A 12993-nucleotide genomic window follows, 5' to 3' on the forward strand; every position below is an offset into this window, starting at 1 on the left:
CCGCCCTATCCGCCCTATAAAAATATATACACTTTCCAATTTCCATTTCCTTCCGTTCTATAAAAATATATGCATTGTAAAACCCGGTGAACCGCACACCATGTATCACCCATTTTCTCATCTTTCTTGTTCAGATATTACTCAAATATATTTTATGAAAATCATGTAAATCACTTACCGTTATTGATTATTAACATCTCAACTCTTCTCACATCATATATGTTCGACTTATGCACCTTTCATATAATCGCATATCTTTTACAAATCATGTGGTTGGGGCTCAGTGGCCTTCCATGATGGCCTAATCCAATGGACTAGTTCGAGGCTCAGTGTCGTAGCATGATGGATCAATGGCCTAACACTATGGCACGATGGCCTTCCTCGATGGCTCAATGGACTTACACTCAATGGCTCAATAGCTTTACAGCTTGGAACTATGGCCTGGCACGATGGTTTGATGGCCTTGCTCGATGGCTTGATGGCCTTGGATTACGGCACGATGGTCTTGCACTACAGCCACGGTGGCCTTGCACGATGGCACGATGGCCTTGCACGATGGCTTGATGGCCTTACATGATGGCTCGGTGGCCTTGCACGATGGCTGGATGGCCTTGAACTATGGCACGGTGGCCTTGCACTATGGCACGGTGGCCTTGCACTATGGCACGGTGGCCTTGAATTGTGGCTCGGTGGCCTTGCACGATGGCTCGATGACCTTGAACGATGGCCCGGTGGCCTTGCACGATGGCCTTAAACGATGGTTAGGTGGCCTTGCACGATGGCTCGATGACCTTGAACGATGGCACGGTGGCCTTGCACGATGGCCTTAAACGATGGCACAGTGGCCTTGCACTATGGCACGGTGGCCTTGAACTATGGCTCGGTGAATTTGAACTATGGCTCGGTGGCCTTGCACTATGGCACGGTGGCCTTGCACTATGGAACCGTGGCTTTGCACTATGGCTCGGTGGCCTTGCACTATGGCACGGTGGCCTTGCACTATGGCACGGTGGCCTTGAACTATGGCACTGTGGCCTTGCACTATGGCTTGGCACAATGGCACGATGGCCCGGCACAATGGCCTTATACTATGTCTCGTCACGACGGTCATGCACGATGTCTCGGCACTATGGCCTTGCACGATGTCTCGGCTCGATCGCCTTGCACGATGTCTCGACACAACGGCCTTGCATGATGTCTCGGCATGACGGCCTTGTACGATGTCTCGACACTATGGCCGTGTACGATGTCTCGGCACTATGGGGCTAGGGACCATATTTGGACAACCGAAGGACTCACACCAGAGCAATACGCACATTGGATCATGTGCGTGGGAGAATGATTATATTTCGTTTAACTCAAGTCGGGCCTGCGCTAGCACATTGATAATCTATGACAACCGAGCACATCCCAGCCCGTGGCCGAGCTCTTGGGCATAGCTAGCGCGATCCAGCTAAGTTCCATTCCTCCTCCCACATAAAAATGTTTCTGTTGACCCGAGTCATAGGCATCATTTTTGCACGATAAACTTACTTTTTTCAAACCATTTGATTTTCACAATTTCTCTTAAATACTCTTAAATTCTTATCATATTCTTATTATAAACAACATTTCTTTCTTTACAATATCATGAAGTTATAAACTTTTCTTTTCTCGATTTTGAAAACAGTTTATTTCTAACACAAAGTTGGGACAAATTTTATAAGGAAGATTTTATTTTCTACTAGGTCATGTTTTGGGATATTACATGCATTTCCATTTATGGTAAATTGTTCCTAAGTCATTATCCATATTCATCAATTTATTTATAAATATACCACTATAATCCACCATTACAACTCATTTAACACTAATAATAACATGAGTCTCATTATCCACTAATACTACTTTGATAACCTTCTTCTCATCTTTCTTGAGTTTGTGTTTGAATTTTTCATGTTTCACTTGTTGAGTTTGTGTTGAATTTTTAATTAAAATTTTATTTTCAACACTTCTTCCGTACACTAAAAATCCGTGCACTAAAAATAAATACATCTGGAACAACATAAATTTTAATCCACAATTAAAAAAATATATAAAAAGTGATTAAAATATTAATAACAGAGAATGAAATCCACTTCCTTTATAACTAAAAAAAATAAATATAGCTAAATAATAATACATTGATTTTAACTCATTTTTTATACTCCATCCGTCTACAAAAAATAGAACAATTGGTGTACGGCACAGGTTTTAATGTAGAACTGGTAAAGTAAGAGAGAAGGAAAAAGTAAGAGAGAAGAGAAAAAATAAGTGAGAAGTAGTGCTAGTGGAATGATGTGTAAGGTTATTATTTGTTGAAAACTTTTCATAAATGAATGCGCTTTATTTTTTGTGGAATATCAAAATTGGTAAATGTATTCTATTTTTTTATGGATGGAGGGAGTATAAAATAATATTACGGTAAATGTGCTCTATTTTTTGTAACAGTTTACGGTAAACTATCAAAATTTTGTTATACTAGTTTGTAATCGTTGGACTCTTTTAAATGTGATGTTGTAAGTAAATACAAGAAGTAAATTTGTGGATGTGAAACTTCAAAAATCTCATCCAAAATTAGTAGCTGTGAAGGATGTTATCATACTACTATAACACTATCACCACACGTTTTACAAACATCCTTCATCTACAAAGAAAAAAATTCTCTCTCTAAATCTATCTCCGCGAAACCATGGAAGCAGCACTGGCTACAGCGGTTGCTACAGCAGGCATCAAAATCCTTGTCGAAAAGCTGATGGACGTTTTGAAGAAAGAGTACTCAAGGTTGTTTCGAAGTCTCAAGGGAGATCTCGAAAATCTGCAGAAGACTTTGAGGATGATTGAAGCCTACTTGAGTGACGCTGATAACAAGGCCATCACCCAACAGCTTGTCAAGATCTGGTTGAGTGATCTTGAGGGTTTGGCTTTCGATGCTGATAATGTCTTGGATGAGCTCAACTATCATCTTCTCCGCAAAAAAATCAAGAAATCGAAGATATACGAGGTACCAGTCTCACCCATTTATCGCATTTTACGAAAGCATAAAATGGCTCGTACCATCAAAAAAATCAATGCGAATTTTGAGTTTATGACCAAAAGGGCAGCAGATCTTGGCATTCATAACATGGTTGCTAATGCAACTGTTGCTGCTCCTGTTTCCTTTGAGACTGATTCGTTCAGTCAAGATCCAATCTTTATTGGAAGAGATGATGATGTAACTAAACTAGTTAGCATGCTCACACAGACCCATCCAGAGGTAGATAAACGGAAGTTCTCCATTGTTGCTCTTGTGGGAATGGGGGGTATGGGGAAAACTACGTTGACTAGGGAAGTTTCTGATCGTGAAAGCGTAAAGGATCGATTCGGATCACCTATTTGGGTTCATGTTTCTCAAATCTTTGATCCCATCATTCTCTTCAAAAAAATCCTTTCAGCATTGCCTTCACATGGTGGTGGTGATGAAGGTCATACTAAGGAAGCTACCCTAAGAAAGCTTCAAGAAGCTCTCCGGGATAAAACATATCTTCTTGTTCTTGACTATGTCTGGAATGAAGATGTTCCGATGTGGGATGACTTTATGAACTCCATGTCAGGAGTTACTTCCACAATGGGAAATGGCATTATCATCACTACCAGAAGTCACAAGGTTGCTTCAGTTGTGAACCCACTTGAATACACTTTGAGAGGCTTGTCAAATGATGATTGTTGGTCCATAATTAAAGCAAAAGCTTTTGATGGAAATGAAGCTGTTTCACCATAGTTTGAGATTATTGGAAAAGAGATTGCAAAAGCATGTCGAGGTTTGCCCTTAGCTGCCAATGTAATTGGTGGTGTGCTTCGACGATATAAGTCCGAAGAAGAGTGGCGCTCAATCAGTGAAAATTGTCTTTCAGATGCTGAAGGTGCTGAAAGTATCCAAAAGATACTAAAATTGAGCTTTGATTATTTGCCTTCACCATCTCTCAAGAAGTGTTTTGCGTACTGTTCAATTTTCCCTAAAGGTCGCTGGTTTATGAAGCAGCAAGTAATTGAGCAGTGGATGGCAGAAGGTTTTCTTCAACCATATGAAAGAAATGAGATGGAAGATGTGGGAAATAAGTTTTTCAATGTTCTTCTACACAACTCTTTGCTTCAAGATTCATGGCAAAATGAGGATAGAAATGTGGAAGCTTATTGGATGCACGATCTTGTGCATGATCTTGCATCTTCTGTTTTATCTTATAATAATGCAAATTGCAGCACCCTAGTTCGATACAAGTATGTCAAACAAGAATCAAGTCATATTTCAAAAGAAGTGGCCAAGCATTTGCGTACATTAATCTTGAAAGGTGGAACTTCTGGTATTAATTTCTCAGGCTTCCAGTGTCTTCATAATCTAACTATTGGTAAAAGTTATAAAGAGCATTAATTGCCCAATTCAGTTAGGGAGTGTATACATTTGAGAAATCTTGATCTTTCAAATACATGTATTAAATGCTTGCCGGAGTGGATTGGTGAACTCAGTCACTTGCAAACACTGAGAGCATCGCATGACTGGAAACAAAACCGGGAACAAAAACTGCCAAACACGTTGAAGTACTTGGTTAACTTAAGGCATCTTTATATAGGATATTTTATGGAGTTGCCTGCGGAGATTGGGAGATTAACTAGTCTCCAAACACTACCTTACTTCAACGTGGGCGAAGAGAAGGGGTATCATATTGAAGAACTCGGAAATTTGAAAAATCTCAAAGGAGAATTAACTATTAGAAATCTTGAGAGGGTGCGTGACAAGGAAGAGGCTCTGAAAGCCAATATATTGCAGAAGCAACACTTATCTTCATTGCAGTTTGAATGGGGACGGGATTGTTCCGGTGATAGAAATGATGAGAGTGTGTTAGATGGCCTCCGGCCTCATGCAAACTTGAAGGAGTTGAAGATTAAAGGATACGAAGGCGAAAAATTTCCAACATGGTTACAGGATGAGGAATGTGAGGAAATAACCTTGAACCACTTTCCAAGTTTAAGGTCGTTCTATCTATGGGGATTAAGGAGATTGGAATGTTTGTCAACGAGGTTTTTCTATAACCATTGCAACCTCTCACGCTTGGAGATTAACAGATGTGATATGTTGAGAGCATTACCGGATGGACTGGACACCCTCAATTCTCTGAAGGTGTTGAGAATAGTATGGTGTAGAAATCTGAAGTCCATTGGGAAACCAAGGTGCAGAGAAGGAGAAAATCGAGGAATCCTCCGTCAGCTGAGCATTATAGACTATGGAGAACTGATGGAATTGCCACGACAAATGCTAGAGTTGTGGGCCCCTACAATTGAGAGTATTCAGTTGGTGGGATTAAGGTGCTTAGCGAATCTACCAATGCTATCATATCCTCGTCTCAGAAGATTGAAAATCTCAGGCGTTCCTCATCTACCGTTGCTAATGGACTGCCTTGCTAAATCATCTCCTCTTCTCACAGATTTGACAATCCGAGGCATTCCTAAATTGATGTCTGCTGGAATTGTTGAGAGTTGGGATTTAGGTAGATTGAAGAATTTAAATATAGATGTGAGTGTGGAGTGGTCAGAAGAGAGTAGTATTGCCATTAATGAGACTGTGAATGGCATATTGGAAGGCTGTTGCAACTCACTTACTCACTTAACATTAAGAGGGGTGGAAAATTGGAAGTGGCTGCCTCAATCAATTCAACGTCTCACTTCTCTTACTCGGTTGAAGTTAGAAAATATAGGGATAGAAGAATTGCCGCAATGGTTTGGAAACCTCTCAGATCTAAGAATGTTATGTCTGTATGACTGCACAAAGTTGAGGTGCCTGCCCTCTGTGGATGCATTGAAGCCCCTTACTAAATTAAAAGAGATACAATTTCCAGATTGTCCAAAACTAAGTATTGATTCGGAACGGCGCAACCATCCCAATCTCCATATCGGAGATACCCTCTATATTTTTGATGATATATCATATGGCATTTCTGAGGTGTGTTATAATTGTTCGATGTTTGTAAAATGAAAGATTATTAGTATAGGAGATCATTAATTTTACCATTTATTTTTCAGATTACACAATTTTGAGCTTGTTTTGAAGGTCGCCCGAACGGGCAAGGCAGCTCTGTTATGGGAGTCGACTCCAAGTACACGCCTCCGTGGATTCCTCGGTTTTTTAGCAACGAAGATTTCATTGTAGTTTGCAGATTCAGTCATCGTGCAAGCTCCCTAAACAGAGGTACATCATAACAATCAAGTATTTTGGATGAATGAATGAATTTGTTTAGCATTTTTTTCATGATCAGATTTCCGCCATTTTTCGACGATTTCGGTCGATTTTCATCATTTTCTTCATAAATTCTGGTAATTGTACTTCAATTTAGCTTTATTCATGTTTATTTTGCTTTCATTTGTTAGTTTTACCCAATTTTTTAAATTAGGGCTTATAGGAAAAATGTTCCTAATTGTTGTTTTTGGAAAATGTTATTGATGCAGAAATCATGCAAGTATTTGTGAGTTTGTATTGGGGTGGTAGAGTAGTTCAACTACCCCATATGGGTATTGGTTATGATCCACCTCGTGCGAGGAGCTCCATCGTATTAAATTCGTGTGTTTCCTATTCTGAATTGGTTGCAATGATATGTGATGCGATGAGAATAGATATGAACCAACACACTATTGAATTATTGTGGAGACAATGTATAATCTTTGCTTCCGGTATGAGTTATACATGTTCTGTGATGTCAATCTACATATCCAATAACCTCCAACATACCAATCTAAGATGTCACAAACAAAACGAACATATTTATCAACAAATTAATATCTACATAGCACTCAAATACCTCAATAAGTAATCACTTAAACAAAATATAAAAATTATTGTTCAAGATTCAAATTTTATCACAAAAAACTCAATAATCCAACCTAAATTGCAACTTTAATTGAAAAGCAAAAAACTATATTCCAATTTGAAAACATATAAACCAAGATTCAATTTTTAGCTTTGTATAAAAGGGCACAATTACAAATATTGAACAATTTCTTCCACCCATTGCATTATATACATGTGAAACCCACAAACAAGCAACAAAACAATAGAAATCGACCCTAAATTCATCAATTTCATCATAAATTTATCAATTTCAACATAAATTCATCAATTTCATCATAAACCCTAATTTTGCTAAATTAGGGAAAACCTACACAAACAAGGCAATAAAGGATGAATTTAGTGAAATAGAAGAACAATTACTTGAAGATGTTTGCAATTTGGTTGAAATCCGCCGGAAAAGGAGAGTATTTCGCCGGAATCGCCGCAGGACCGCCTGAATTCGCCGCCGCTGCCTGAACTCGCTGCTTCTGTTCTGTTTGCGCTCGCTGCTCTTTAAAACCCGACTGAAAGACGCATAATCTTTATGCGTCATTAAGCAAAGACGCATAATCTTTATGCGTCACTAAGCAGCGACGCATAACCTATATGCGTCTTTAAGCAAAGACGCATAACGGTTGTGCGTCACTCCAAAACGCTAATTTTGTTTGCGTTTTCACCTAACGACGCATAACCCTTATGCGTCTTTGCTTAAAGACGCATAACCTTTATGCGTTTCATTGAGAGTGACGCATAAAGGTTATGCGTCACTCCCTAACTGGGAACAAATCTATTCTCCTTCATTAAGATGGAATGCAATTAACACCTTAGAACAAAAGAAGAATTAACCCTCCTTTGCTCACTTTCCACTACACCTTCCACTTCGCTATAAAATCGCTCATTCCATCAAACAAATCAATGCCAATTTTGAAACTGTCAACAATAAGGCGACACAACTTGGCCTTCAAAGCATGATTGTGAATGCACCTGTTGTTACTCCTGTTTCCTTTGAAACTGATCCGGTGAGTGTTGATCCAATCTTTATTGGAAGAGATGATGATGTGCCTAAACTGGTTCACATGCTCACCCAAACCCACCAAGAGGAAGAGAAACGGATGTTTTCCATCGTTGCTCTGGTTGGAATGGGGGGTATGGGGAAAACTACGTTGACTAAAAAAGTGTTCCATCATGAAAGGGTGAAGGATCGATTCGGATCACTTATTTGGGTTCATGTTTCTCAAACCTTTGACCCACTCATTCTTTTCAAAAAAAATCCTTTCTTCATTGCCTTCACAAGGTGGTGATGAATGTCAAAGTAAGGAAGCTATCCTGAGAAAGCTAAAAGATGCTCTCAAGGAGAAAACATACTTTCTTGTTCTTGATGATGTATGGAATGAAGATATTAAGGAATGGGAAGGCTTTATGAACTCCATGTCAGGAGTTACTTCTACCATGGGAAATGGCATTATCATCACTACCAGGAGCCAAAATGTTGCTTCAATTGTGACCCCACTTGAATACACTTTAAGTGGCTTATCAGACGATGAATGTTGGTCCATAATCAAAGAAAAAGCTTTCGATGCAAATGGTGAAGTTCCACCGGAGTTTGAGATGATTGGAAAAGAGATTGCGAAAAGATGTCAGGGTTTGCCTTTAGCTGCCAATGTAGTCGGGGGTGTGCTTCGCCATAAGTCCGAAGAAGAGTGGCGTTTGATCAATGAAAAAGGCCTTTCAAATGGTGAGGGTGCTGAAAATATCAAAGAGATACTGAAATTGAGCTTTGATTATCTGTCTCCACCACCACTCAAAAGGTGTTTCGCGTATTGTTCGGTTTTCCCCAAAGGCAAGGAAATCGTGAAGCAGGATCTGATTGAACTGTGGATGGGAGAAGAGTTTCTTCAACTGAACAAAGAAGATGATATGGAGTCTCTGGGCAACATGTTCTTTAATGTTCTTATACAAAACTCTTTGCTACAAGTTGCAAAGGGAGATTATTTAGGAGATGTGGTAAGTTATGTGATGCATGATCTTGTGCATGACCTTGCATCCTCTGTTTTATCTAATAGGACACCAATTCGATACATGTATCTCAAAAAAGGATCAAGTCCTATTCCAAAAGAAGTGGCAAAGCATTTGCGTACATTAATCTTTGAAGGTGACCCTTCCCATACCAAGTTCTCAAACTTCAAAAGTCTGCGTAATCTAACACTTACCAGTTATGATTGTAAAGAGTTGCCCAATTCAATTCGGGAGTTGATACATTTGAGAAAATTGGATATTTTGTGTACATCAATCGAAAACTTGCCGGGGTGGATCGGTGAACTCCATCACTTGCAAACATTAAGTGTGGGCAATGGTGGGAAAAAACTGCCAAACACATTGACATACTTGATTAATTTAAGACGTCTTTATGTGGATAGTGACAAGTTGCCTGTAAAGATTGGGAGATTAACTAGTCTCCAAACACTACCAGAGTTTTCAGTGGGCAATGAGAAGGGATATTGGATTGAAGAGCTCAGAAGTTTGAAGAATCTCAAGAAAAGTCTAAAGATTCAACATCTTGAAAGAGTGTGTGACGAGAAAGAGGTAATGAAAGCAAATATGTTGGAGAAACCAAACCTGCATGAATTGGTGCTTCAATGGGATGAGGTTGATTTCAGCGAAAGAAATGATGAGAGTGTGTTGGAAGGTCTTAGACCTCATGCAAATTTGAAGAAGTTGACCATTGATGGATACAGAGGAAAAAGATTTCCAACATGGTTACAGGGTGAAGGCTCTATCTTACCACTTCATAACTTGATTAAGTTAAATCTCACTGGATGCTCGGAATGCGAGGAAATAACATTGTACCATTTGCCAAATTTAAGATCGTTCTTTATAAGGGAATTAAAGAGTTTGAAATGTTTGCCAAAGAGGTTTTTCTATAACCATTGCAATCTCTCATACTTGGACATTTATGATTGTGATATGTTGGAAGCATTACCAGATGGGCTGGATACCTTGAATTCTTTGGAGGTGTTGAGTATAGAAAGGTGTAAAAATCTGAAGTCGATAGGGAATCCAAGCTGCGGAGGAGAAGGAGAAAATCAAGGAAACCTCCGCGAGCTGAGCATTAGAGACTGCGGAGAACTGATGGAATTGCCCCGTCAAATGCTAGAGTTGTGGGCACCTACAATTGAGGTTCTTGAATTGGAAGGATTAAGGAGCCTAACAAATCTACCAATGCTAATTGACTGCCTCGCTAAATCATCTCATCTGAGAACTTTGGAAATCAGAGGCATTCCTAAATTGATGTCTGCTGGTAGTGTCGAGAGTTGGGATTTAGGTAGCTTGAAGTGGTTAGAGATAGATGTGCATGAGGAGTGGCCAAAAGAGACAAGTGTTGCCATTAATGAGACTGTGAATGGCATATTGGAAGGCTGTTGCAACTCACTTGAGAGATTAACATTGAGAAGGGTGGACATTTGGGAGTGGCTGCCTCAATCAATTAACCGTCTCACTTCTCTTTGGGATTTAAAGTTAGAGAATATAGGGATAGAAGAATTGAGAGTGGAAAATTGGGAGTGGCTGCCTCAATCAATTCAACGTCTCACTTCTCTTTCTTGGTTGAAGTTAGAAAATATAGGGATAGAAGAATTGCCGCAATGGTTGGGAAACCTCTCAGCTCTAGAGACGTTACGTCTAGATGGCTGCACAAAGTTGAGGTGCCTGCCCTCTATGGATGCTTTGAAGCACCTCACTAAATTTGGGTGGTTATATATTAATAACTGTCCAAAGCTAAGTATTGATTCGGAGTGGCGCAACCACCATCCCAAGCTCATAATCAGGTGATGGCCGTGGTATTTGAATCTCATAGCAAGTAAGTATGATTTTTCATATCGTGTTGATGAAAAGATGACTTTGTATTTGCAATGTTGCAACTCCTCTCATCTTTTAACACTTGAAAACACTTTCTTGTGCAGCCAAGACAATTGATGCTCCCCAAACAGAGGTAATGAATGATTTGTTTTGCATCTTTTTCATGATAAGATGAAAACTAAATAGAATTTGGATCTTATATTTAGATACAATCAATTTTATATTGAATTATGTATGCATATTTTGCATTTCAAAATGCCCAAAATTTAGCTTTATCTAGTATAGTGTGTATGATTGTCCTGTTTTAAGATATCATTAATAAATTGTGATAAGCAGTAGCATTAAGTACCCCTAGATTTAGCTTTATCTAGTATAGTGTCTCTGACCTTGAGTAACACAGTAATGAACGTCAATTGTGGTCCCTAAGCTTTAAAATCTCTATGTTCTTTGTTTTAGCTGTTTAGGTAGGCCACATGGAATGGCTGTTTATTATACTAAAAACCTTGCTGTGCTAACTCTCGCCTTCTCTTGCCAGCATCCTCATACATTCTACCTTCCCGTGAACATTAATTACCGTTTACATAGGGTTATTATATGATCGGCATTAAAACAGAAATTTATTGCATATTTTCTCAATTCTCTACACTGTTTACAAGAGAAAGAGTGGAAAAACCTAAGATTAACTGCTGAATGGGTTTCACCATGGTGTGTGAGTTCTGAAGGGCTCTTGTGAATGGCTTTCTGCATTATAAGTTGTATCAAACCTTGTTGGAAAACTTTTCTATGTTATATCACAATAAAGTTTTGGTTTTGAACTACGCATCTCCAGAATTTAGAAACGTTTGAAACAGGAGCGTCTTTTGTGAATTTTAATTTTGGAGCTCTGAAATTCGATGGCTACATTTGTTGTTACCAATATCCTCTCCAAATCCCTCCGCCCCCAATCCACCTCCATCCCCGACATCTTCGACAACGGCGGCTACACTCAATCCCATGTAGTGTAAAAATACCTATAGTATAAAAATTCCCATGTAGCCTCCGCCCCTGCGTAGATCTATATTGATCTTCACATTATTACTTCTTGTGCTGAATTTTCTCAAGCAAGTGGATTTTCTATCATAATTCATGAATGTCGTTTCTTGTGCATGGCATGAACTTTGCAATGAAATCAAGGTATAATGCATCCCATTTAATCTCCAATTACTTACATATAGATTAGTCTATTTTAAACAGGTTGTTGATTCAATGTCAAAAGTATTTCCAGTTCTTACAATTGGACCCACAGTCCCATCTTTCTACTTGGACAAACGAGTTGCAAACGACAAGACTTACGACATCAACCTCTTCCAATCCGAACCCTCAACACCAATCACCAACTGGCTCAACACAAAACCTCAAGGATCAGTTGTATACGTTGCATTCGGCAGCATGGCCACTCTCCCCGAAGAACAAATGGAGGAGCTAGCATGGGGCCTACTAAACACGAACATCGACTTTCTATGGGTTGTCAGGGAAGAGAAGCTCCCGGGAGATTTCCTCCGTGCATCGGCTGACAAGGCCATGATCGTGCAGTGGAGTCCTCAACTGGAGGTGCTGTCCAACAAGGCGGTCGGGTGCTTCTTCTCGCACGGGGGTTGGAATTCCACGACAGAGGCGCTGAGCTTGGGGGTCCCGATGGTGGTCATGCCACAGTGGACGGATCAGACGACGGATGCTAAGTTCGTGCAGGATGTATGGGGCGTGGGCGTTCGGGTTACGGTTGGCGGGGATGGTGTCGTGCGGAGAGAGGAGATCGAGGGGTGTGTGAGGGAGGTGATGGAGGGGGAGAGGGGGAAGGAGATGAAGAGAAATGCTCGTAAATGGAGTGATTTGGCTAAGGAGGCGATGAGTGAGGGTGGCACTTCGGATGTAAATATTGATGCATTTATGTCTAATTTGATCGCAAGTTCTTAATATAACCCTTGCAATTGATCAGTTGTTCATTGTTACTCTCTTGAATGGTTTTATTGATTTCGAAGAGAAGTTTCAGTTCCTCCCATTTGACACCCGGTCAGAGGGCTTGTTGCGGTGCTGCATTCGCCCTCGGAGGTGTTGAAAGTGGTTGGGTGATTTGGTGGAAAAGGAGGGGAAGATTTGGACATGGTTGACGGTGATGGACTTACTATTAACTGAAATTTTCCACTTTGTGTTGTTCATATGTATCGTTACTTGACTTTGATTATATAGTGAGAAAATTTTATTAATTCGTGTGAAATTCCTGTCTA

At 39.8% G+C, this 12993-nt stretch overlaps 4 protein-coding genes across 5 annotated transcripts; all 4 read left to right on the plus strand.

Moving 5' to 3' along the window:
• Positions 1 to 2688: 2688 nt before the first annotated feature.
• On the plus strand, positions 2689 to 6720 carry LOC125201927 (putative disease resistance protein RGA4). 2 transcript variants are annotated; one of them, XM_048100226.1, is made up of 3 exons: positions 2689 to 5992; positions 6101 to 6238; positions 6496 to 6720. In XM_048100226.1, the coding sequence occupies exons 1-2, from the start codon at positions 4634 to 4636 to the stop codon at positions 6197 to 6199; spliced, it is 1458 nt and encodes a 485-aa protein (XP_047956183.1). In that variant the 5' UTR covers positions 2689 to 4633; the 3' UTR covers positions 6200 to 6238; positions 6496 to 6720. The 2 variants fall into 2 exon arrangements, with proteins under 2 accessions (XP_047956183.1, XP_047956182.1); XM_048100225.1 differs by having other exon boundaries at positions 6101 to 6720.
• LOC125208961 (putative disease resistance protein RGA1) lies at positions 2711 to 4426 on the plus strand. Its single transcript, XM_048108510.1, has 2 exons — positions 2711 to 3664; positions 3779 to 4426. The coding sequence occupies exons 1-2, from the start codon at positions 2711 to 2713 to the stop codon at positions 4424 to 4426; spliced, it is 1602 nt and encodes a 533-aa protein (XP_047964467.1).
• A 1122-nt stretch (positions 6721 to 7842) lies between the features above and the next one.
• Positions 7843 to 10702, plus strand: LOC125209023 (putative disease resistance protein RGA3). Its single transcript, XM_048108601.1, has 2 exons — positions 7843 to 8020; positions 8169 to 10702. Exons 1-2 carry the CDS (start codon positions 7843 to 7845, stop codon positions 10700 to 10702), a joined length of 2712 nt encoding a protein of 903 aa, XP_047964558.1.
• Positions 9405 to 12956, plus strand: LOC125201928 (UDP-glycosyltransferase 74F2-like). The gene is made up of 3 exons (XM_048100227.1): positions 9405 to 10730; positions 10834 to 10862; positions 11963 to 12956. The coding sequence occupies exon 3, from the start codon at positions 11975 to 11977 to the stop codon at positions 12680 to 12682; it is 708 nt and encodes a 235-aa protein (XP_047956184.1). The 5' UTR covers positions 9405 to 10730; positions 10834 to 10862; positions 11963 to 11974; the 3' UTR covers positions 12683 to 12956.
• Positions 12957 to 12993: the final 37 nt, after the last annotated feature.

Source organism: Salvia hispanica, chromosome 1 (assembly GCF_023119035.1).
Source record: "Salvia hispanica cultivar TCC Black 2014 chromosome 1, UniMelb_Shisp_WGS_1.0, whole genome shotgun sequence".
Lineage (NCBI taxonomy): Eukaryota > Viridiplantae > Streptophyta > Magnoliopsida > Lamiales > Lamiaceae > Salvia > Salvia hispanica.

What these genes read in the sequence shown, in the direction of transcription:
- LOC125201928 (XM_048100227.1), top strand. Translation starts at nt 11,975, where the DNA reads ATGTCAAAAGTATTTCCAGTTCTTACAATTGGACCCACAGTCCCATCT.
- LOC125208961 (XM_048108510.1), top strand. Translation starts at nt 2,711, where the DNA reads ATGGAAGCAGCACTGGCTACAGCGGTTGCTACAGCAGGCATCAAAATC. An exon ending in TCACTACCAGAAGTCACAAG is followed by an intron (nt 3,665 to 3,778) that starts GTTGCTTCAGTT and finishes GTTTCACCATAG; the next exon opens with TTTGAGATTATTGGAAAAGA.
- LOC125201927 (XM_048100225.1), top strand. Translation starts at nt 4,634, where the DNA reads ATGGAGTTGCCTGCGGAGATTGGGAGATTAACTAGTCTCCAAACACTA. An exon ending in TATCATATGGCATTTCTGAG is followed by an intron (nt 5,993 to 6,100) that starts GTGTGTTATAAT and finishes CTTGTTTTGAAG; the next exon opens with GTCGCCCGAACGGGCAAGGC.
- LOC125209023 (XM_048108601.1), top strand. Translation starts at nt 7,843, where the DNA reads ATGATTGTGAATGCACCTGTTGTTACTCCTGTTTCCTTTGAAACTGAT. An exon ending in TGCTCTGGTTGGAATGGGGG is followed by an intron (nt 8,021 to 8,168) that starts GTATGGGGAAAA and finishes TGCCTTCACAAG; the next exon opens with GTGGTGATGAATGTCAAAGT.